The sequence below is a fragment of the Anser brachyrhynchus genome (assembly GCF_964034855.1).
Source record: "Anser brachyrhynchus genome assembly, chromosome: 21".
Classification (NCBI taxonomy): Eukaryota; Metazoa; Chordata; class Aves; order Anseriformes; family Anatidae; genus Anser; species Anser brachyrhynchus.
In genome coordinates this window covers 9,321,057-9,345,906 of record NC_137714.1, presented here as the reverse complement: position 1 = coordinate 9,345,906, position 24,850 = coordinate 9,321,057, and the positions used below count along the sequence as shown (strand labels likewise).

At 43.6% G+C, this 24,850-nt stretch overlaps 1 protein-coding gene across 12 annotated transcripts in view; it reads right to left on the bottom strand.

The window, feature by feature from the left end:
* The window catches only part of CAMTA1 (calmodulin binding transcription activator 1), a 375,482-nt gene that overhangs the window by 40,690 nt on the left and 309,942 nt on the right, over positions 1–24,850 (bottom strand). For all 12 annotated transcript variants that reach the window (XM_080563929.1, XM_080563940.1, XM_080563939.1 and 9 more), the window contains 4 exons: positions 15,438–15,578; positions 11,321–13,176; positions 7,086–7,212; positions 5,977–6,111 (listed from right to left, as the gene is read on the bottom strand). In XM_080563929.1, the coding sequence (XP_080420055.1) occupies positions 5,977–6,111; positions 7,086–7,212; positions 11,321–13,176; positions 15,438–15,578 (2,259 nt within the window). The remainder of the gene's footprint in view (positions 1–5,976; positions 6,112–7,085; positions 7,213–11,320; positions 13,177–15,437; positions 15,579–24,850) is intronic.

Below are 24,850 nucleotides of genomic sequence, written 5' to 3'. Positions count from 1 at the left end.
TCAGGGTAAATGTGAAGAAGAGAGGGCGAACAGAAACATCTGAAGCGTACAGTCTAGGCTCCTAGTAAGGAACCGGGCGCCTGTGCCGACACTCACACATCCCAGCCCGCTGCACGGCAGCTCTGCCACACAGCACCACAGCTCCATCCCTCCTCCCAAGGAGAACCCAAATTATAGTATTTTGTGGTAAAACCCAAGGTGTAAAGTCAAGCACACAGTCATGCCTACCCAGATGGAGAGAAGAGTGATAAACAGAGTGCTACTGTTTATGGACACTTGCTTTTTTCTACTGATAGACTTCTATGGCTCTGAAACTACATTTCTAAGGACCTCACCAATACCAAACATGTCATTCCTACAAGCCTGCGTTATCTGAATCTTGTAACCTCTACATGCTAGAAACAGGCATCAGGTGCTGGTAAACAAACATCCTTTGTGGGTTTTGACTTTGAACATCTACCATCATTCACACCTACCACTGCATGACAGAAATCACGTACCTGTCAAAGTGAAACGTCACAGGTAGCACGACACTGTGCACTGTCACAGGTAACTTGAATTCAGTGACCTGTCCTATCCCATCTACCTCCTGCACGCAACACCTAGAGTTTAGTGGCCACAGGTATGGCCATGTCACCCTAGCACCAGTGAGCCACCAAACTTTCCTACATCTTCCACCTGGGAACGGCAGTCAAATATTGAACTGAGAATCCAGAACTAGCTAAAAGGTTGGAAGGCTGCCTATTATCCTCTTTTGTGTCAGTACCAGCTAGATTCAGTACCAGTCACACCCTCGTCCATCCTATACACACCTAAACCATCAGCTCACATGACCCCTGCCCAAATTTTTTATTTCTCTCTGAGCTCCCTATGGCAGCACTTATTCCTTCACAGCCTCTTTTCTGCAGGTGCATAAATGTAATGCCAAGGAGCACTCCTTGGAATGGCTGATCACATCCCATGCTAAGGAAACATCATCTCTACATACACTTTTAGAAAGGAGCAAAGGCTTCAGTGGAAGGCAAACACACATGCTTTCCACTGGAAATCTGTACTAAAAAGCCTGTTTAATTTGCTATTTATCTGTCAGTAGAAGATCTCTTTCCTTCAGTTCAGAAGGGGTCTTTTTGCTTTTTCTCGAGAGAACTTCTCTACAGACAGTGAATGAAAAGTGAGGTCAAACGCCTACAGAAGTACATGATGGCCTTTGAGCTGACAGCAGCATCTGAAAATTGCCTGTTTTATAGAGGAAAAAAAAAGAAGAGGCTGCCAAGTTTATCAAAGGAGACAAAGGCAATAAGGGAGTGCATCCCTTATGAGAAGAAGAAAGGCTTTCTTTGAAAAGAAAGACCCCCTAATGAGCTAGAAAAAAATGCAAGAACATTAGCAGCTAGTGCCCACTGCCCATTAGTAAAAGATCTAATTTATCCATGGGTTAAAATAAGAAAAAATTAAGAATAAAAAAGGAGTGGTTGTGTATAGTTCAGAAAAAGGAGGCACTATCCTTTTTAGTGCAGCATACACTGAAAAAGGAAGAAGTCCTTCAGAGGATGGCCACTCAACATGCTGTCCCTCAGAATTCCTTCTCTGCACATTCCCTCACTTGGCTTGATAAAGACCTAGGAAACAGAGGTATAGAAGAACACGGTCTCACATTTAGCAGGCGTTTGCAATACTATTCCCTGATCCCAATGAACAATACTTGCTCTGTGCTCCAAAAGGTGGGATTTATCCTTACCCTAAGGTCACTACTTCCAAGAGTATTTCCTGATTTAAAGTGGTTGTTAATTTAATGACACACTTTCCTCTGGGAAGTACAATTATCATGATTTCACTTAAAATGTGTTTCTGTTCATCATATCTCTCCCAGATTCTGGGCTCTACAGGCACTGGTTCAATGCTCCCTCAATAAACATAAGAATTACCTGCCTTTAGAAAAATCTTAAACCAGATGTTGCTGTAAGCACTTACGAGAAGAAAGTGCAATACATCGTACCACTGCTGCTCTCTACCAGTGCAGTAGCCTAGCGGAAGCAGATCCTGCTAAGACACTGCACAGACAAATGCAGGGATCTCATGCCACTGCTCTGCGATAGGAGGAGCACCAATGTGCCCCAGGCAAGCTGCATCTGCTCAGCATGCACAAAAATTCATGCTCACTGTTTCCCACTGGTCATGGGGGAACTCTCTTTTTTGCACGCTCAGGTTCAGATGCTTCTTTGCTAACCCATCTTTGTCAAAACCTGCAAAGTTCTACAGAGGTGTGATTCCAAGCGCGCCTAGTATCTTACCAGCCACACCCAACAGCAGGAATTTTATGTATATATATATATATATATTTATTGGCTTTATTTACAGCATATGGTTTGATGATCAAGATACTGTGTTTTTATGTCTGGAGCTGTGCTACAGCCTGTTTAGCACAGCCTATTACTACAACGGCATATAACTACACCAGTCCAATAACTGGGTAGTAAATTCTCAACAAGAGCTTGAAGAGAAATTGAAGCCACTATGCTCTGAGACTTGCTTCCTGAAGAAAAGAAGCGAAGCTAAAGGTTTTCAGTTATCTGCAGAACTGAACAAAGAAAGATTTATTTTTGTCTCAGTATAACTGAAAATATACAGCCCCAACAGAGAATGTCTTTATCTTTATTTTACAGAGATCTGTGGATGACTATTGTTTATGCAAACTTATGTAAGATAGAAACTGTTTATCCTTTTACTACACCATTCCTGGGGTATGGTAGACTTTGTTAATCCTACCCCTCTCTTGCACTGGTCATATAGTTGGAGTCATCAGAAGTGTTTTAACAGTTTAGCGTAAAGGAACTCAAAGTGTTCCTTCGGGTTAATTAAAAAGAATATTAAAATTCTAGTCAATATTTTGGGACTACAAATAGTCCTTGAAATCCTTCCCTCAAGACTACATAACAGGCAGTAGGACAAGGATTTGAAGCAGTGCAATTAAAGTGAACAAAGAAGACACGGATTTGTGGATTTATTCTGTTGATAGAATCAATTCATATTATCTTATACCTTAGCTAGCTAAACTAACATCTGTTCTCTCAGAATAAACAGAAAGATGTTGCTGGTCCATTAAAAAGAACATAATTTGCTGCCTTTAGAGCACTGTGCATCAAGGCAGAGGCTTCTGATAAGTCACGGTTAATAAAATTATTCTGTCTTTTTCCCTGAAGAGCCTCTGCATTGCAGCGGTCCTTTTACTTTTTTTTTTTCTCCCTGTTAGCAATGCCCTAGTTTGTTCACTGCTGCAGTCCCCCTCCCTTCCACCATTACCACATCGTAACAGTCTCTAATTGAAAGCTTGCCCGCTAACCAGCAGCTCCCAGACAACGTGAAAGAGCAACAGAGACAGCGCTCAGCCCCCACGGCCCCCTTCTGCAGCTCCTCCAAATTCACCAGCACTGAGGGAGTTGTCAAACAACGGTTTTAAAATGTATCCCCTTTGCATGCTGCACTGGAGAGATTGCTAACAGCTGAGTATCAATCTCCATCACATCAGTATCTGCTGTACTTCACATGCAACTTGCAGCTTCAATAGCAGATGAAAAGCATCTGCAAACCTTACCAACACTGCAGTCAAACAAACTCAATTTTGATGCTGAACGTAACATTATGTGCACCTCTACAACCAAGTCACAAACCTCTCTTTAACTTTACAATAATCACAGTGACCTGTCTCCATTCCACTCGTGTTTAGAAACATCAGAAGTAGTGCTGCTCTGACTTTCTTGAAATGTCTTATTGTAAGTGGCATGAGAAACAATGCATCTAATAGTCAGAAAACAGAGAAGCTAAACCTATCTTTTCTGTGACATTACACAGAGGGGGAGAATCACAGTAAGATGCTTCAGTTCGCTGCTAGTATTAAGGGACAGCCCTTAAACAGCTGAATATACAGGTACTGTACCTCTAAAATCATGCCTAATGCTACTCTGAAGAAAATTCCATTTTCTGTTTCCTGCCCCCGTTATCCCCAAATGCATCAGCTCAGACTCTGCACGCGCACACACACACTGCTCTGTCAGAATTCAGCTAGAAATGGCTCCTCCTCGTCTGCCCTGATGCTCACATTTTTTACAGATGAACTACATACGCACTAATCAGCAGCATCAGAGTGCTCAGATGTGACCCATGTGACTAGTCCCTAGGCTCACAGCTACTAATAGTACGGAGAAAGCCTCTAATGAATATTTTAATGAAGAAAGCTTTTTCTGTCAGGGCTTCCCAGACAGATCAAGGGAGCCCATCAAAAACCTTTCAAACACTACCTGCCTACATTGATAGAAGCTCAAAACCATTCAATATTTCTGTTGAAGTGAATCAGTTCTATATATTTGCCAAGTCTGTCAAAGTATATATAATAATAATAACACAGTAACACAAGCTTCAAATCTTTGTAAAGATAGCGTTATTTTAAAGTTACTAAACTGCTATCAAAAGTAATATCTGTGGTAGATTTCCCAAAGCATGCATTATATTACAGTTACCATGTTTGCAGCTCACAGACAAAATAGGATGAGGTTAAATGATCGAGGAACAAACTGAATCAATATATTAGCTCATTATTGCTCATCTTCAGTATGGTCCTATGCAAACAACTCCTGTGATTTCTTGTGTGTAACACTTTGTAACACTAATACTAGTTTCTCAGCAATGATACCTCAGAAGACTAAGGATCTGACCTTACTGTATTTGTCTCCGTATTTAGCAGAGAAAACAAACACTTAACAAATGGGTCACCTAGCAAGAGTGTTAGGATTTTGCTAAGGTTGCCTATAATACAGTGCTGCAACAGCTGACTCTGTCTGGTGAAGAAAGATGAAAGCAGTATTGCTGGTCCTTTTCAACCTATCACATCGTTAACACAAATCATCTTTCTCTAGATCTTCTTGGTCTGAATTGGAAGCTACATCTCTCTAGCAACCACACTCAGGAAGGGAAATGAACTCGCTGTCCATCTTGTTAAATAAATGAGACCAGCCAGCAGATCTGTTGCTTCCTTGGGGACCTTGCTAGCTGGTTTCCTCCAAAAGCTTTTATAAGTAGCCCTGGCAGTCAGACGTAACCGAGGCAATTCAATTCCTCCAGCCTGGTGTTCCAGGTTTCTGTGTTCTTCTACTCTCCTTCTCCTCATCTTGCTCCTCTATAAAATGCATTTTTGAGGTATATCCCAACTTAAGACTTTCAAGAACAGAGTTATCATATAAATCCAAAGCCTGTGTTCCCATTCCTCCATGCTGACATTGAGGTAAGAGCAGTCATGTTCTGATCAGTCACGCATTTTTTCTGTCAACTGCCTTGTTAAGAGCTAATGCTATTGGGGTGTCTGTCCCATCCCTGCAAGGCATAAGGGATGCAGCTGCGAGTCTTGCCCATCTAAAAAGGCTGACTGTGGCTGGTAGGTGCCAGAAAATCCCCTGGCTTGCCATCAGCATAGACTGTCCTGGCATTGAGGCTCTCAGGTGTCTGACAGAAGCTATACATACCCCCTTTGAGTACTCCTACGTAATGAGGTGGTATGTGGAAATCATAGCAGTGGCTGACTGTAAAGTGCCCTTGTTCCTTATATTGCCTCACCATCTTCCTACTTTTTGCTTGTTTACTTGCATTTTTTTCTAGAAAAGTTTAAGCTTCAGAGTTCTCAGGGAAGACAAATGCAGGGTACATGTTCATTTCCTGACAGGAAATATGACTGGGGAAACATTCAGCTTGCTATTCAGAGAAAACACCTCTGTCTCCTTCCCATCAAATGCATCCACACTTTGTTCACATTAAAAGAACTAATAAATTTCAGAAAGAGGGCTTTGATTAACAGAGCATTGAGCAACAGACGTTCCCCACAGCACAAGCCCGCCCCTCTGCATCTCTCCCCCACACCAGTGGCAGCTCCTTTCATTCACAGTCCTACCATTTGGCAAGCTTAGTTAAAGAATATCGTGTGCTTCTTACCATCCAAGGACAGCCAGTCATGCTGGGAGGAAGGCAGGGTTGGCAGAGCTCTGGCTTTGTATTCAAACACCACAGAATTGGAGATGATCTGATTGTTGAAGGCAACTTGCAAAGTCACGAGCCCAGTGTCATGAGCTGAAAGGAAAGAACAAGTGGTAAGACAGAGACCTCCCTGCAGAAATGCACAGGACATTATTATCCTATTGATGGTCTTCCCATTGGCAGGCTGAAAGTAGATGCAATGAGTACAGAGAGGGGCATTTGACAATATTTTTGTGACTAGACAACTAAGGAGTCCAAAATGACAATCTGTATTTTAAAACATGCAGGTTGTAAGCTTAAGAGGCATGCAGTAGGTTGTTTTGGCAGGAGGTAGAATCACATGTTCTTAAAGATTAACCAACTTCACTGCATTTCTTACAGCAAGCTGGGGCATAACAATGTAGCTCAGCTATTCTGCATACATAAAGTCACATACTGAGGGCCAGTACTACTGAAAATTTCTGCAGGGTTGCTGCAGGTGTTCTCATCCCACAAGCACCAAAGAGAAAGAGCAGAATATATGCAAATTAAGAGGCAGTAGAGCAGCGAGTGCAACTCTGAATAACAGTTACTATTTAATCTGCTATTTCAGTATTAAATAAATGCTTAGAAAGTATTTTAAATCTAATTCAAAGCTTCTAAATAATGTTATACTCTGTATCAAGATCCTAAATTGAGGTGCTCACACTATATATAGTTTGAAGAGAAAGGGAAAGCTCCTCAATGTTTATACACTACCCTTCCATGAGTTCAGTCAAGACATGTAGCACTTTGAGCCTCAGATGAAGGCTAGCTACTCCTACCGGCTTTCACTCAGCATCCCCTTGAAGTGAGCATGTGTCTACTAACTCTTTTCAAAATGAAAGAGATCTGCTTCCAAAGTGCAGATGAAACAATTGAAAATGCAGCCAAAAGTAGATGGATAGATTTGAAGTGAGACAAAGCAAGTGGAAGAAACAGCAACAGGTCACTGCATATTCCCCCACAAAAACCAGATATATACAAGACACTGTTAGGATTAGAACATCCTCTGAAACTGCCAGCTCTGAGAGAGAGGCGTTCCTTACCTGGGCAGTAGCAGCGCAGCACTCCTGGCTGAATTAAAGATGCAGGCACTGAGATCTGATCAAACAGACAGCTGTAATTATTGCTGGCTTCTTGCCACGGACCAGTGATTAGAACTTTCACTCCTCCCTACAAGGAAGAAAAGGGGGGAAAAAAGTATTACCAAAAAAGCCATACCCAGGGAGGACCATGCACTGAAACAGATGAAGAGTAAACTGTGTTGTGAGGGCTAACAAAAGTGCCAAGCTAACACAGATCCTTGGCACCAGTCACCTCCGATGTCCCAGTCATCGGCAGAGCAAGCAAGTCACAAGCCGGCTGCTCTCTGTTCACATTATTCACTGCCATGGCCCGGCCTTTGCAGGGAAGTGATGGAACTGTGTGGTGCTGTGGTGGTTTTACTCAGCTGGTCAGCTGAACTCCACCACAATTGCTCTCTCGCTCCCCCTCCTCAAAGGGAAAGGGGGAGAATATATGATGAAAAGGGCTCAAGAGTTGAGGTAAGGACCAGGAAATCACTCAACAATTATCCTCATGGGCAAAACAGACTCAGCATAGGGAAATTAATGAAATTTATTACCTATTACTAACAATCTTTACCAGTGAAAAACTAAGAACAAACTAAAATCACCTTCCCCCCTTCCATCCTCTTCTACCTCCTCCCCTGGAGCTGTGCGTAAGAACGGGGAATGGGGGCTGCGGTCAGTCCCTAATGCTTCGTCTCCACTACTCCTTCACGGTTCCTCTCTGCCCCTGCTCCACGTGGGGTCCCTCCCACGGGATGCCGTCCTTCCCGAAATGAGCCTGCGGGGGCTGCCCTCAGGCTGCAGCTCTTCAAGAGCTGCTCCAGATATGGGTCTGTACCATGGGGTCCATCCCCCAGGAGCAAACTGCTCCAGCACGGGTCCCCCACGGGTGGCAGCTCCCCCCAGACCCCCTGCTCCTGCGTGGGCTCCTCTCCACGGGCTGCAGCTCCGGCCCGGGGCCTGCTCCTGCGGGGGCTCTCCATGGGCCGCAGCCTCCTCCAGGCCACATCCACCTGCTCCACCGGGGGCTCCTCCACGGGGGGGCTGCAGCGTGGAGATCTGCTCCGTGTGGGACCCATGGGCTGCAGGGGGACAGCCTGCTCCACCAGGGGCCTCTCCACAGCTGCTGTTGTGCAGCAGTATTTTCTATTTTCCCTTTCTTATACAGACTCTCAAAGAGGCACAAAAAACATCGCTTATTGATCAGCTCTGGCCAGGGCTGGGTCCTGTTCGAGCTGGCTGAAACTGGCCCTTATCTAACATGGGGCAGCTTCCAGACTCTTCTCACAGAGGCCACCCCTACAGCCCCCTGCTACCAAAACCCTTCCATGGAAACCCAACACAGGTGTGCCTTAGGCCTGCAAACTTTACACTGAGGTCAAAAGCAAATAGTATTCCATAACAGATCATCTTTGCTTCTCTTCATTCGCACTGTTTCCTGCACCTGTCCATATGCTCAAATCCCATGCTTCACCAATGTGACCTTGCTCTTTCCCTCCATGCAGATGGCCTTTCTTTCCTTTGGCCACTTGTCAGCTCCTAGATCAGCGACGGCAAATCTTTTCAATGTTGCATGCCAAACATCCCTCCCAGCAGGCAGCTCCTTGTAACTTCTTGGTCCTTCATCCCCACTTCACGCCCATGAACACCTTAGCTTTCTCCATTCCTTGCTGCTGCCTGGGCAGGATTCAGGCTTGTTTCCTTGTCACTGAACAGTGCCACAGGTGAATCACAGCAAGTGTACTGAAAGTTTGCCATCGCCATCCTGCCCCTGCTGATATGGATGGAAGATACGTGGTATCTTCACACCTGCTGATACGTGACCTCCAAGGTCACGATTCAGAGCACAACGGGCTGGACAATGAATCTGACATGACCGTGACATAGGAACATCGACCCTAGAAACAGCAATGATAAAACGTGCACTATTGTGGGTATTAGGAACTTGGTTAAATAAGGAAGCGTGATGATGTAGGGGTGACCCTGAAGGGGCACTGCAAAAGCAGGGCTGTGTTTGCAAAGGGGTCCTTCAACCACAACTTCAGCGACCTGAGCCAAGCCTGTCCCAGACCTTTCTCCTGACAAGGATCTCAGCAGCGCTCCGTTAGCCATAAGAGAATAATGCAAGTAAAAGTCCTTGTCATCTGCCTTTCCTGCTCGTGTAAAAAGGCACCAGCCACATCCAGCACTTAAATCAACACAAATAGGACTGAGTTAATCCAGTGCTTCCCTGTGCCTTCTCTCGGGGCAGTGGAGGCCCAGCTGGGAGCAAGAGTGCCCTGGGGCTGTCCAGGGGTTCACTGTGTCCAGCACTCTCATGGGGGCACTCCAGCACATTTCACTGGAAGCTCTCCTCATGTATATGGGAACATGAGGAGACCATGAAGCAGTGACAGCAAGAGGTGCCTAACTTAGGAAAAATATCACCTTGTATCATTTGCAATATTCACCACACATAATTCAGTGTAGTAACACTAGTAAGATGCTTATTTAACTGTAATTCAAGCAGCCAGAGCAGATACAGGGGTGCAAAACCAAGTCCAAAACCAAGAGTGACACTCAGCACAAACCGGGTGTGTTTGGGAAATTTCACCATTGCCTTGGTGAGTACTTCCCTTGACAAGACTTACAGTCCCATTCTGATTTTAAACAAGGCAAAACTACCACATCCAGGGCACAGACACAGCTACTACTGTGGGAGAACACTAACAGACTTGTACCAGGTGAAAACTGTAAGAAAGCAAAATTACTGTACTGAAGAAACCAAGCAAGGCTCTATCCCAAGAATCCCATAGATCTATGGTAGAATTTGTTCTGAAGATGACAATACTGTTTCCATGGCTTTTCTGACTCTTTCACAAGTTCACAACATAAACTTGCTCATGGGTTGCTGAGAGATATAAAGCACATGATGCCTAATATTTTTACGATGTAACTGCAGCAATGAGGAGATTGAAATGCCAGAAAAGAAGAATGTAAATAGTGCCAGAAGGACATTATCAGATTGTAATTTTGAGAGTTTCTCTACTAAGACGACCAGAGATCTGGGCTTACTGTAAGGTGAGATACCTGTTGCCAAGATGAAAAAAAAAAAAAATCATACAAATTGTATATCTCTACAATTTCCAACTAAACTTCTAGGAATCTCAGGGCCTTTTCTGAGTGCCTATCCAAAGAGCAGCATATGATATTTAACTCTGAGCTGGAGCTAATGCGCCCTGAGCAACCCTGATTGTTGATGACTATCACACAGGAATGCTGCACAAATGCAAACAAGCAGCATTTGATATCCTTCTCCAGTGGTTGCAAATGCAGGACAAGCAGTATTCACTGTATCTGACTGCTTCTGCATAGCAAATACTGGCTAGCAAATACAGAAAATTAATAGCTGGAATTTTGCTAAGCCTGTACTGGCACTTTGCTGGCCAAGGTGGACTTGTCTGGAGGGAAAGCATCTAACTGGAGGTTGAGGACTCCTGACTGAGGCTTTTTATCAGTGCCCACTGGCACTGCATGCTGGCAACCTCATTTCCTTTCCATTTGTAGAGTGAACACCCATGTTTTCACACCAAGTCCCATGTTGCAGAGCATGCGAGTGCTTAGAGCCACTGAAAGCCAATTCATCACCCATTTCTGTAAAGCCTTGCTCCTGGAGATACTGCAGGATCATTTGGCTGAAGGTTAAACAATCTGTCTTTCTGGATTCAAAACAGCCTCTTTCCTCTAGCATTCCTTCACATCAGAAAAGTCAGTGCTGCTGACATTTTTAATTTGTGGTGCATGTGACTCACTTTGGATAGTTTATAGGATGGAGGTAAATGCTGAACTCATTATGACACTGCAGGTCAGGAGTTAATTCTGCTAAGAGCATTACAGCCAGCTTCAATGATCAGCTCCAGTTTGCAAATTATGTTGCTCTAACATAGCTTGGTAGCATTATGAGGCCATCATATGGGAAATACTTTGCTTTTCAATGAAACAAAACATTTCTGTTCTAATGCTTCTAAGTGAAGAAAGGGCCCTGTCAGGGTGATGAAGTGCTTAATTAAAAGTACACTCAGACATGCAAAGGGCCTCGGATGCTCTTTCTACTAAGAGAAATATTTTAAAAGCCCTGTCAAAGCTTTAACAAAACAGTTCTTGGGAGCTGTTACTAACAAAGTGAGTAAAGATAAGGCAATAAATGTTCATGAGTAAAAGCCCTAACTTACCTCAGGATAAGACCACTCTGGTGAATAATCTGTCACCATGAACAAGCGCCCATTCTGCTGTAGCAACCCCAAGGTGCCTTGTGCTGCAGCTGCCGAGACCACCTCAGCCACATGCATGTATGCCATTGTGCTGGCTCCATTCTCTGTGCTGCTGAGTTGCATGTTGGCTTGTTGAGGACTGCAGCAAGGAATGCACATTTCAGCCTGGCTGTAGGTTGTTCTGTTACTGTCTTCAGGCTGAGATAGTCCGGCACTGTCACCTGACACCAGCTGGTGTCCATAGAGAGCATTGCTCCCACCTTCTACAGATATGAAATCATTAATTAGATCAGAAAACTGGTTGCTGAAGGAGATGTCAAAGTGGTCCAAGTTAAGCTCCATGTTGGAGGAGTTATTTAAGCTGGGATGGGCCACAGGATAGAGTCCTTGGACCATGTTTCCTTGGAGAATAGGGAGATTGTTCCCATTCCTGATACCCCCATTGGCCTCAGGCTGCAAGTAGTGTTCTGTGCTGCAGGCTTGAAGATCCCCTGATTTAAGTAGATTTTCATTCCCTTCTGCCTGCTGGGAGGTCTCCATGGGAACTTCAGCTTCTGCAGTCATAGCCTGGAAGTTTGCTTGGAACTGCATGAGCTGGAGAGAAGAGGTGGACTCTATTCTGGTTTCCACTGTGCCGTTACAGTTGGAAGTGGTTTGGGATGAGGACTCTGTTTTCACACTGGGCATTCCTAACGTGCTCACAAATGAACCACTTGTGTCATTCAAATTGTTGTGGGTGTTTTGCTCAAGGGGAAGAGGTTTGCTGGCATCCTGCAGAAAGAAGCTGGGGGAAGGGGTCTGATGAACGTGAGGGCTCTGGACCGTCTGATTGAAGCTCGAAGAATAGTCCTTGTTGGAGTCAATGGCACTGAAGTCCATCTGCTCCAAGGTGGTACTTGGGCTCAGACCTCCTCCAGATGGAAGCAAAACTGAACCAGTGGTGAGGGTGAGAGTGTTAGATGCAGAAGTGGAGGAAAATGCTTCTTTGGACATTTGTTGTTCAAAAGATGTGTCCTCAGTTTTAATTTCTTTCGTGAGGGTCGTATTGAAGTTGAAGCTACGTTCTGTTGTGGGTGACTGCCTTATGTTGGTACTGATGCTGTCACCTTTCATACCTCCTCCACCATAAGTCTGCCCTTGCTTGGGATTATTAAGAAAACAGTCTGGGTCAAAATTCATGGTGGTTTCTGGAATTTTTCTATTTCCTTCTAAAGTTGTGGAGAGCACAAGTTCCTCGGAGACAGTGCTGGGTAGCATCGACAAGCTCTCTGAACTGCCTGTTGTTGGAAAAGCAAATTTGTGTCCATCTGAACTCACGGCAAGTACCAGCCCTTGTGCAGCTGCATCTGAGGACAGAAGGTGTTGATTTGGGCCAGAGGTGGGTGACATGGTATACACAGCTTCACTGGTGACTTCTGACATAAATACTGTGGCACTTTGTGACAGGCTTCCCATAACTGATGCTACAGCCATACTGGACACACCAGTGACTGCTGGGCTATCCGCCATATCTGGGTCGCTATTTAATCCACTGCTGATGGACACAGGAGAATTCTGGGTCGTGTCAGGGACTTCCACCTGGTTGGTGGAAGAAACCTCAGTACTGTTTTGATGGAGCAACACTGGTTTCGCCACTTTGCCATTCCTCTTCTCTCGGCTGGAGGTCTTGCCATGACTGTGCTCATTCTTGCCTTCAGAGACATCGTTATTTTGTACCTCTGAATGAGCGCTGTACCCACCTGTCCTTGGTTCGACCTTTGGTGATATGATGCGATGTTTGGCACTGTTACACTTGTGATGCACACTGCTTCCTGCCCCTGTGCCAGAAAACAACATTTGTCATTCAGTAAGTGAAAAATTAAAAAAGATGCTAGGTGTGTATCTTATGGCTGTAGCAAAGGAAAGCCACGCTTAGGTGCGTGTGAGAGAGAGAAAGCGAGCACACATGCTAGAGAGGAAGAGACACCGTGAGAGTAAAATTAATTTCTTGCTAGTGTCAGACTTAAAGCACACTTTCCATCTAATGCATAGATCCGTGTGCAAGACGGCAACCTCAAAACACGTCCATGTGCACGCTTCCCCTCACCACACATAGCACCTATCCCCCCACCTCCTCCCTGCCCTAACCAGTTGACACATGAAAGGAATCAGCATCTGTGACAAGTTTCAGACCTATTTAAACACGTGCCTGATCTCACTGCAAAGTCTGCAAAGCAAGGACTACTGCTGTCAGCTGTGGCAGAAGAAGCCCTGTTCCATTTGCATCACGGACAAGACCTCTACGCCCTGTGACACAGGCACTCCGCTCTTCACACTGGCTGATGTCAGATGGTTTGACAACTGCTCATGTGGGTTGGACGCTGACTGGTAATCTGGAGGTGACAGATACTATATTGTGCTCCTGTCCCTGACATCACCCTACTGCCTAGATTGCAGCCCTTGTTCTCTTGTCATCATCGTGTCCATCACAGATGCCATCAAATTATTAGAGAAAGTACATTAGCCAGCACAAAGAATGCTTTCCCTCCCATAAGGATGGTGACGTGTTTCTCTTGTTCTAAGTTGTCTGTATGCTGACAAATAAACATTTAGTACTTTGAGAGGTCACACAGAGCATGATTAGTGTCAGAGAGGCTGAAGAACGCTTAAGTAAAGGTCACCAGAAGACAACTCTCTGTGGGAGTTCAGCCACTGCCTTTATGAGTCTGGCAGAAGATGAACATCACCTGAGTTTCTAGGAGATTGGAAATCAGCTATGGAAAGTAAACAATTCTCTCTGCATAGGCGTCCTAACCATAAACTCTGGTGCAAGGACTGCATTTGTTGTTTAAAGAAGAGCTCAGAAATTTTTGATGTATGTTTCTTTAATTGATTCATTCTTCCTAGAATGAGATAAGAACATTATTTATTGTACTATACAATGACTAATGAGGAAAAGAAACCTCCTCCTTGTAGCTAATGTCTACAATTATAAATGCCATCTTCTGGGTAACACAAAGTGTTTGCATAGCCACTGTAATTTGCCAAATCTTTTGTTCCTTGCCCTTGAAGTGGAACTTCTCTGTTATGTGTTCAAGATTTGAATCAGGTCATTTAAAGTAGTCCAGGACAGTGCTTTTGAGACTAGATGCAGTATTAAATCTCTCTGTTCTCCTAGGTATAGAGATGAACAAGACAAGGGAAAGGCTTTCACACTGCAGTCTTTGTGTAAGGAACTGGGAATGCATGTGTCAATGTGCCGGCTGTTACAAAACAAAGTGGTATTGTTATGTTAAAAAACATGCAGCAGACTTAGCACAAGACAAAACATCAAAGGGAAGCATAAAAGAATTCATGTTCAGATCTGCAAGCCTGGATCGAATGCTGAGCCTTAAGGCTTGCATTTTAATCCAAACCCAGGTATTTCAGAGGTCATCATTCTTACTTAAAATCTTGATTGTATAACGCAACTGCCCAAAAATGAAGAAGAAAATAAACCCTTTGAAGCACAGACAGCTTTGCTTTACAAACTTCTCTGAAGACTAATTAATATATGATATATATATATATTACTTGACCAAAGTAATTGGAAGGGGTGGTTATAAAGTAGATGAGATGGAAAAATGACTCATTCAGCTTCCCAGTTGATGCATAAAGTTCTAATACTAAAGATATTGTTTCTTGTTCTCCTCTCACTCAAAACAAAAGCATCTTTAACAGGAAAGAAATCTGTGTCTTCATGGTAACTAAGTAAAACCTGTCTTTTTCTAGTGATACCTTGTAATTGACCACCAGAGCCCATTTTCTCCAACAAAGCAGGCTGCAGGGCAAGGATTTCAGAGGGTGAGATTGGCAGAACATCGAATTTTGAGGCTTTGGTAACAAAAGTTGGGCACGTAGAAGAGAAAAAGTTTCTGAGTAGGTCACATACGGAGGGCATTTATTAGAACTTGCACATTACCAAGCGTTTGCATTCTTTACAGAAATTCCAGTTGCATGATTACTCCATGGTACAGTATTTTTAGCATTTTAGTACTACAAACCCTACTCCAAGTCTGGATTAAGCTGAAAGCATTTTGTACCCTCTCAGTGTACTCACCCAAGGTACCAGTGCAAAGACAGTTGTGTGTCCGAGGCTGTGGTTTGGTCTGGTGACTGTCAAGGATCTGCTGCACAAGTTGTTCCACTGAGAACCCTGAACTGCTGTTTCCATTGCTGCATGTCCACTTAATGCCATGAACTGTGAAGAGAACAGTAAGACTTCTCATCAAAAACTTGCCAGAAAACATCAAAAGTCAACCTTTATTATTATCTGTTTATTATCTGTTATTATGTGTAAGTTTTAGTTTATACATGCTTCTTGCTTCAGTTCCTCCACTTACATTCATTTTATTATTCTAGGTACATTAGTCTGTCACATATGATGTTATGCTTAGTAAGAAATGTTCAAATAGCAATTTTGCAACAATACATTGAAAGTGCTATTAAAACACACTAAAGTATCTGGAATATTTTCTGCTATATAAAGTTACTGATTTGTAATTACTACTGAGAAACTTTGTACTAAGTTATTTCTGGTTACTTCAGAAATGTTTTGCTCTAGAGGTGAGCTCAGATACACGTTGCCATGTGCAGAAAGTGTATTTTACAGCAGTATGTTGGAGTCTGCTCCCTACTGTTAATAAATCCAGTGATGAGCACTGTATTATAGTGGGCAAGTCTGGTAAGTGAATATCTCATGGTTTGTGTATTCATGATGGTTCTCGTTAAGTCAGAATCCAGCTGTGAGCTGGAAGCTGAGAAGTGACGGACAGCCTTATAGCTGGATACATATACATACCATGTATATTATTTTCAGGTCCTTCCAGCATAACAAAGTTCCATCACGGATCTATTGCAAAAAGCAGCCGGAAGCCAAAGCTTTGGATTCTCTTTAACATGTCTGTAGCATTCACAAATTAGGTCTCCAAACACTGGGTTTTCTTGGGAACACCCTATTCTCTACTTCATCTTTTTCATGGTCTTTACATTGTCACATCTGGAAGCTACAGCTATCTTGGGGATGCATTTCTTACTGATCTTCCTGGCTGCATGTTCTAGCCTTTGGCAGTTTGAGGCAGCAATGTAGTTTCAAGTTCATGAAATCCACATTGAGATGGTGCGCTTAGGAAAGGTCCTTCTCTAGCCTTGCTCTGGCTGATTTAGAAAGGCTCCAGCTTCTGTCCATGTGGCATGACTATTTTTTTATTTTTATTTTTTTAGTGCTTATACTCCCTGTATGTTGTGAAGGTTATAAAATAATAATAATAATAAAAAAAAATGGTGAAGGGTGACAGACTGAAAAAAAAGAATGTCTGGATGCTTAATGCGAATTATTGACTATCTTAGCACATTCAACATGCAGATTTTCTCCCTCTCCCTTTTAAAGAAAACCTCCTGTGAGTAGGTGAGTTGTTAGTAACGAATATCAAATACTATCAAGACAGCTTTTAACATGTCATGCTTGGCTTCCTAACACATAAATGAATCACCAGGAAAGGAGATCTCTATAGGGGAGAAAGTGCATTATGAAAAGAAGATTAACAAAAAGCAGACGTATACACTCCTCCTCTTTCTTAGTGGCTCAAAAAGTGAAACCACTGTAGAAATATGCTGGATTAAATATAGTCCTAATGTAAGGACATGAAGGAAAAAAAGATTAAAACTTAAAATAAATTCTGGGAAGTATTTTAATTCTAATTTCTGTTCAGATTTCTTTTGTATTTCCTTATAATTTAAATGAAAGCTGCGAAGCACTCCAACACTTTCCTTTCTACCATGAATTGGTCTAAAAGCTGCTGCATTATAGCAGCAAAATATTCCTTGCCATTCACCCTCTGCACAGTGCCTGTAGAACGAAGGCAGCAGAACCAGGGAAAATTACTGGTATTTCACTGGGTATTTAAAGAAGAGAAGGAAGGCTGGAGGAGGGTCCACAATTCATATTGCTAATGCTGCTCCTAGCAGAACTGCCTCCAACCTTGCTTTGTGAGAACTGGCTCACACCTTCCTTTGATTGCCTCCCTTGTGGAAGAGAATCCTTTCCTCCCTTGTGAAGAGAATCAAAATAACCTCCCTGTATTGATCCAGTGGCTCTCCATTCATTAACACTGTCAGGACCTTCCTAACCATCATTAGCAAAGGATGAAAAAGTTACCTAGATTACCAGCAAGAAGCCAGCTCAAAAGCCAAAGAAAGCTTACAGGTAGAAAAATATGATCGCCCAGGTTTCTTATGATATCCTGGCTATTTTTGACTTCTTCAATTGCTGGTGGTGCTCGGTCCTCCCCAGTTACCAGGCCTACAATCCTTCAGTGTTGTATGCATCTTCCTCCTCCCCATCACCTCAAGCCTATCTCACTGTCTCACCTTCACTCTAGATCAGACACCTACTTCTCTTTGTCTCAATGGTTAAAACCCTGACCATTCCCTCTCCGTGGTTTCTTCCACCCTAAACAAACTGTGGCCCTAAAATAAACTTCTTACATTTTGATCTGATCATTTTACCTTTTCTGAATGTTCTAGATGTTCCTCTTTGCCACTTCACACATTTTACACTTTCTGTTTCTAATCCAAAGCTCTTGCTCTTTTGTATCCTATACATGCAGCACACAGGTTACAGATAGATATACACTATATAATGCCATTCCCTGCACCTCTGGTGCTGCTCCTTTGCGTGTTTTTGACAGGTAAGGGCCAGTCTTCTGTTTTTTGAATAACAATGATGTTGCCCACCTGAAACAGGTAATCTAGATAAACTGACAAAGCTGGAACATTGGGAATATTCAAGGTCAGGCTTCTATGTGATATATCCTGGATGGTCCACTGCAAACCCTTGTGTAAAAGTCCTGCTCACATCTGATACAGAACACTCTACAAAATCCTCCAAGAGCTGACCATATTGTAAGTAGAAAAACTTCATCCTGCTCCCTTGCTTATGGAATGAAAGTCTGTTTTGCTTCCCAGATCCTGCTCCACAAACTGTTGACACTAGGAGGCCAATTCCATGGAGACGATCAATTGGAAACGGCAGCCTTGTCCCTTTAATTTTCACAATATTTGTGTTAACAGAAATAAAGGCCTTGCTCTGATTTCTCAGCTCAGCTGGAGGAGATTTTCATTATCCTTTCATATCCAGACACCTGCACACTATTCAGTTTTGATTTTCCAGCCATCTACTTCCACTCTTTATCACTTATGAAGATTTCCTGAGCCACATTGCTGGGAATGCAGGTAGGGAAGATGACCTTGTACATTTGACATTTCTTAATGTCACTTAATGAATTTTAAAGTCTTTGTAAGCGCTTGTGCGGAAGTTTCACTCTTAGCCATTCTTTAAAGAGAAGTCTTTCTTCCAAAATGAAACCTTTCCTCAAAAGTTTGCTCAGATGCAACTGCAACCTGATAATTTAATAGCAAATGGGAAGTACATGTGGTTGGATTACGCTTAGAGAGGACCAGTGGGACATTACTCTTCTGAAGCTCAAAATGAAACGTCCACAACTTTTATTTACAGCTAACAGCATTTTTATGCACAACCACCTGAAGTTCAAGACTACTCACACATGAAAGAACAGTGCTGAAGCAAACTCCCTTATGCTAGTCTCATAAGCTATCTATGACATTCACCTATAATAAAAAGTAGATCACACTACGAGTTCTTGCCTTTGACAATGTTAATCAGGACAAAGATGCTATCACCGGGCCATTCCCTTCTACAATACTCAAAATTTCTGATCTGATTTGCTAAATGGCCCCATTATTGAGTTCCAGAATTGCATGTAGCATAATAAAAGTGTAAAGGTGCTTGTCCCTGACTGTATTTCAATTTAGAATCTGAAGCTCAATTGGCAGGGACAGAACAAACAGTCCTACTCTTACTGCAGCTCAGAGGAAGTGAATACAGCTGTAACTACAGGTCAGGTATGTCACTGCTGGCCAAACTTTGTTTCTGTTAGCAGCCAGTTACCTTCTCTGTCTGCTTCTCCGGTATACAGTTCAAGGGCATCCTTCACAGAATGCCAGAGTTGCATTCGGAAGGGAAATAAGCACGGTATTACACTTCACTCTGCACCCTGAAGGAAAGTAATTTGATGTGGGGAAATTGAGTCAAGACAGTTTAGATCTTTTTGACTCTCATGAATGGCAGCAGATATTTTAACATTCACTGCTCACAGAGGCAACAGGCTATAGAGCATGCATACCTCACATAAGTTACACATCTCCCACTTCTTTTCTAGCACTCTCTTTAAAACATGTTTTACACAAAACTCTTCCCCACAGCACAGCATGGCCTGCCAGGAGCCCCAAGCTCCTGCTGTTCAAAACCAGCAAAAAGCCGGGTTGTTCAAGACAGAAAGTCAAATGGCCGGTACTGACAGCCCAGCTGCCTGCCACGCCACCCTTGCATCGCTTCTTACAGCCGCTGTGTGCTTACTACCCATTACCATTATCCTCTGTCCTGGCTTCTGTCCAACAATCTCAACAGCTAATCAACGTGAATCGTGTGTATTTTTCTGCACTCGTTACTGCTGCCAAGCCCCAGCACTCACGGTACGGCTCACACTGGACAGAGAGGACCGCGCCTCCGAGCCGCGGGCTGCCGCTGACGGTGTCCGGGCTGACAGCACCGCAGGCAGGACCACCGCTCCCGCGGCTGCGATGAGCGTCACGACAGCAGAGCGAGCTTTTGAGGGTTTCAAAAGCCTCTTCCTGCGACAAACTAGAACCTCAACACGCCAGCGGAGCCGCTCACGGCTCGACCCGCACGGCGAACCCTCCTCCTAGCCGGGACGCCGCGGGCCTGAGGGGCAGCGGCTCGGCGGGAGGCCGCGGCCGCCGGCCCCGCGCAGCCCCCGCGGCCCCCCGGCAGCGGCCGCCAGGTGGCAGCAGCCGACCGGGAACCGGCAGCGCCGGGCGGCGGCCGGGGCGCCCCCGGGCCCGCCCGCCCCGCGGTGAGGAGCAGAGAGGCGCGTGCGAGCGCACGCGGATCTATTCCAACTTAGAAGCTTCTTTTAACGCAATTATCGGTGACGAACGCCTGTCTTCCCCCTCGAGATCTTGGGTGAGAATGCCAGGAAACGAGAACAGCCACCTTAGAAGATGCTCTAGTATTGACTCTGATCGTTACCACAGCTGAAGGCTAAGAGGAGAGACAAAAATACTAAGGAAGAACGGAGCAGGAGGATGGTGTGCTCATGACTTCTTCAGAGATGTATTCTGTAATTACCAGAGATGGTTCTATAATTACCGTATCTGGTTTAATAAGCCAATTTTAGGGGGACAGGAAATTTGGTTTAGTTTTCCTCAATTCTTCATTACTGGTAACAGTCAAGTTCATACTGGGTTACTATTAACACTCAATTTCACAGATCAGAATTATTTCACTGTGATTTCTCTAAACGGTGGTTGAAAGACTGCCCAAGGCAACAGGTGAAAAATGGTCACTAATTCTGTTCTTTTTGCAAAGAGGAATGTTCTACAGCAGGCAAAATCATCTCTTATGGAAAACGTGTTTCCTTAAGGGGTGGCCCACGTAGGCATACGAATAAGCTACTCTGGGGAAATGACGACCACCCGCGATGGAACCAAGCTCCCACTCCGGACGCAGGGCAGGCGCTCGCTTGCTCCCAGCACTGCACAGCGCAGCCCCCTGCCAGCCCTCGGACCCTGTGTGCCCACAGCAGCTGCCGGCCCCCTGCCCAGCTCTGTCGGGCTCACCAGGTGGAGGAGCAAAACAGAGACCATGGGGGTGCTTAGGGACAGCCCAGACGTCCCTGGCCACGGCCTTGTGCTACGGGGGAGAGGACGGATGCATTTCTCACAGGTGACCCACGTTCAGAGCAGTATGTGTGGAGTAATGAAAAGGGTAGGAGATACATCTTAGTGAGCAAATAAGAAATCAGGCAGGTGGCTGACATTCCTATCAGTATTCATAGTAGCCGGTGGGATACGAGAACAAATCTAGCAATTACCACTGTATTCTCTTCTTAATAAAGTCAATTATAGTAACATGTAAATACTATTCAAAGAAAGCTGGACATCTAATATACTAAAACCAAGCTCTTTTAAAGAATCTGTGCTACTTTTTATGTGGTGGTCAGTTGAAACAGCAGGCAAGCTTCAGCTTCCATTGAAGATCACTTTGTAGCTCTGACAAATAGGCTTGGGAACGGTAAAAATCAACCTATATAGCATTTGTGTACAATTTGTCTTTTAAGATTAAGTATAAAAAACCTTAAACAATTACTGAAACTGAATATAAATTTAAGTCAACCAAAAAAAAAAAACAAACAACAACAACAACAAAACAACAAAAACCCAACAACTCAATTCCTCAAACCACATTCATGCTGACTACTACTATTTAAACTTCATATTGGGCTACAAGTGTTTAATGTCCTCTCTGGTTGCAACAACACAGGTATGCAGTTTCAGGTTACCTCCAAGAGCCTCAGATTGTTTCACTGACACATGCAGAACAGACAGAATCGGTGACCCTAGGGAGAAGCAACTCACATGAGACAAGAAATGCCTATGCCCAAAATTATTGTTTGACTGGTATTATGTGAAACCTCTGGTTTCCCCAGCTGTGGCTGCATGCAGGCAGCAGGAGCAATCAGTTTCCAAGCATCAGAGAAATTAAAAAAAAAAAATTAAAAAAGTTTTTTTTTTTTTCGGAAAGAAAGATATCTCTTAATTACAGTGGACCTGAAAGAAGGATTGCAATGTAGCACCAGCTGTAAGCTTATAACCCATACTTTGCCAGCTGAGGGAAGAGAAAGCCAGAAGAGGATGATTTGGAGAAACCCCCAACATGAGCTGGCCGACAATTTGCTGATCATATGGAGTTTATATACAGAATTCTGCTGTGTTGGACTCTGCCACTGCATTCTGCTTTACCGCCAGATGCCCCAAAGGACATCCGCTAATCTGTTCAGAGAGATCTCAAAGCAAGACTATAACAGGACATAAGAGAGAAAAAAAAAAAAAGAAAAAGAAAGCAATGCCAAATTGAGATCCATTCTTCACATCAGGCACACTGCAATGACTTACACGTGTCTCTGACACAGTTTCCACAAAATTTTCATATATTATCAACTACTCATTTTGCACAAATGTCCTGAAATTCATTCATTCAGAAGCAACACACAACAACCCTTTTGATTCAGATGATCAGTTAGGACACTGCTGTCAGTAAGGTTGCTGCAGGTCTGCAACCAGAAACAGTTAGTTTTCAGTAGAGGCTTTATAGTACCTTCCTGTGCTCCCTGAACATGCTTATACCTTTAAGGCAAGGCGCCCCACCTCCTAACTTTGAAGGAGAGAGGAATCATTCTGACAGAGGTCGTGCATAGCATAACCATTCCTTCCAGGCTCATCAGCTTCAGTCTCAAGGACTGCAGTTTGGCAAAGTGGTGCTGTCTCCCAGGAGCTGGTTTGGCCACAGTGAGTCACTGAAACTGACATTTGACAAGCCAGCAGTGATAGTCCAGACAGGACAATCAGGAGATCGTGTATGTCATAGTGTAAAGGCAAATGACAAACATATCAGAACTAAATCAAAAATTCAAAGCAACAAAAACTGAAGGCAGGCTATTTCATTGTTTACAGTATCCACTCAGTAATTTTACTAAAGAAAATCAATTGGAGATGTTGAAAAAAACCACAAATCTTCAGAGCATCTGCAGTGAGTACTTTCCTTTTCATGGATGTTCAGATGTGTTAATTTCAGTCCCTTAATTAGCTCACAGTTAAAACAAGTTAATGGTGTTTTCATAATGCTCTCAGACCTGTCTGACCACCCTGAGAGGGTACTTTTTCATCCATAACCACCTGTGCAAGACAGGTGAAAGCCATCCCCGAAGCCAGCCAAGAAGCTCAGGGTTTGCAGACATCTTATTTAAGACCACGACAGGAGAACTCGCCCCTGGGCAGCCCATACCTCAGCACACTGCTGTGATCATGGAAGAGACATACTCTGGTACCAGGAGCTTGTGTCTGTCCCAGATGCATGTTGAACACTTGATGAAGCCTGGACTGACTTTAGGATGATGCAACAAGAAAGGAAGATGGAGCCAAGTGACTTATGAATGCAAGAAATGTGAGCGAACCCAGTCAAGCTCTTTCTGCACTTCAGGAAAAACAGTTCAATGGACTTGTTTGGCTTGCACTCTTACACCAATCCCCCTCTCGCTGACGCCACCTGTCACATCACTTGCAGTTCTCCAGGCACACACAGCCAAGGGAACATGCTCCCAGTCTCTGGCTGCCACACCACGGACGTGCCACAATCCTTTATTTGGATATAAAAGCTTTAAAATCTGCCAGAGGTCAAGAGCTTTAATATCTCCCTTGGGTCCAGGCTGAGCAGGACCTGAATGAACAGAACTTGCTTTCAACAAGTCTTCAGAAAAACCTCCCACTTGTTATAAAACCAGCCTATATTACCGGGCAGTCCCTTTCCCACTTTAAAAACTTTTCCCCTTTCCCAGATTAGCAACTGAATGCTGTTACTAACCTTTGACCAGGAAGAAGCATTGTCCCTAAAGATAGAAGTAGTATCAGCTTCTCCTCCTAGTTCTGCAAGACATCAATTGTCTGAAACATGATGTAAAAATCTCCCTGCAGGTACAGCATTCACCCTCAGACCTCCATGCACACCGTGACTATATCATTACTAACTTGTCCTGAATGTGATATGCTTATGAAAAATGGCAAGCAAGAAAATGAACCAATAAAACCCTCACACAGCCTCAAAGTCCAGAGGAATAAAACTAGATGAACCACAACATGGAACATGTAGAAAGGGGAGATGCACACTTCACCAGTGACACTATGTACAACATTTTTATCAAGTCACTGACAAATCTGCTTTAGGGCAGAGAAATTTGAAAACATCAGGCAATCAAACTGAAGTCTTTGAAAGAATGATTAATGTGAAAATATGATGAAACTAATGTGCTTGGCTCTGGACTTTCAAAGCACACCCAATACTGGAAACAAATCTGATGGCATCTTGGCAAGCAGTGCCCCTCTGTGTTTCCTGAACATCATTATGTGTCCTCTTTCTTCTCTAAGTCTGATCAAAATGTAATGCTTTTATAGTAGCTACATTTCTAAGGATGTGCTTCCCAGGATATGTATTCATAAACAGAGATGTGTACTTGCATACATACTCTGAATAATTGTGCAGAATTTCACTCTTCCCTCCTGAGACACAAAAAAGCCAAGTATTATTAAATTTACAGCTAGTTCGTTGTAGTTTTCACATAATTTTCTTGATGCGCTGCAGTTTTTTTTTTTTTTTTTTTTTAAACAACCAACCAACCAACCAAAAAAAAAACCAGGCTGCCACTTCCTCTCCTGTTTATTATTAAGGCCCTCATTCAGTCTCAGCTACAACTTCAACATCTTGGATTTCTGTCTAAGTTTATTGGTCCCAGGGCAACATTCTGTTTAGCAAATTGTTGG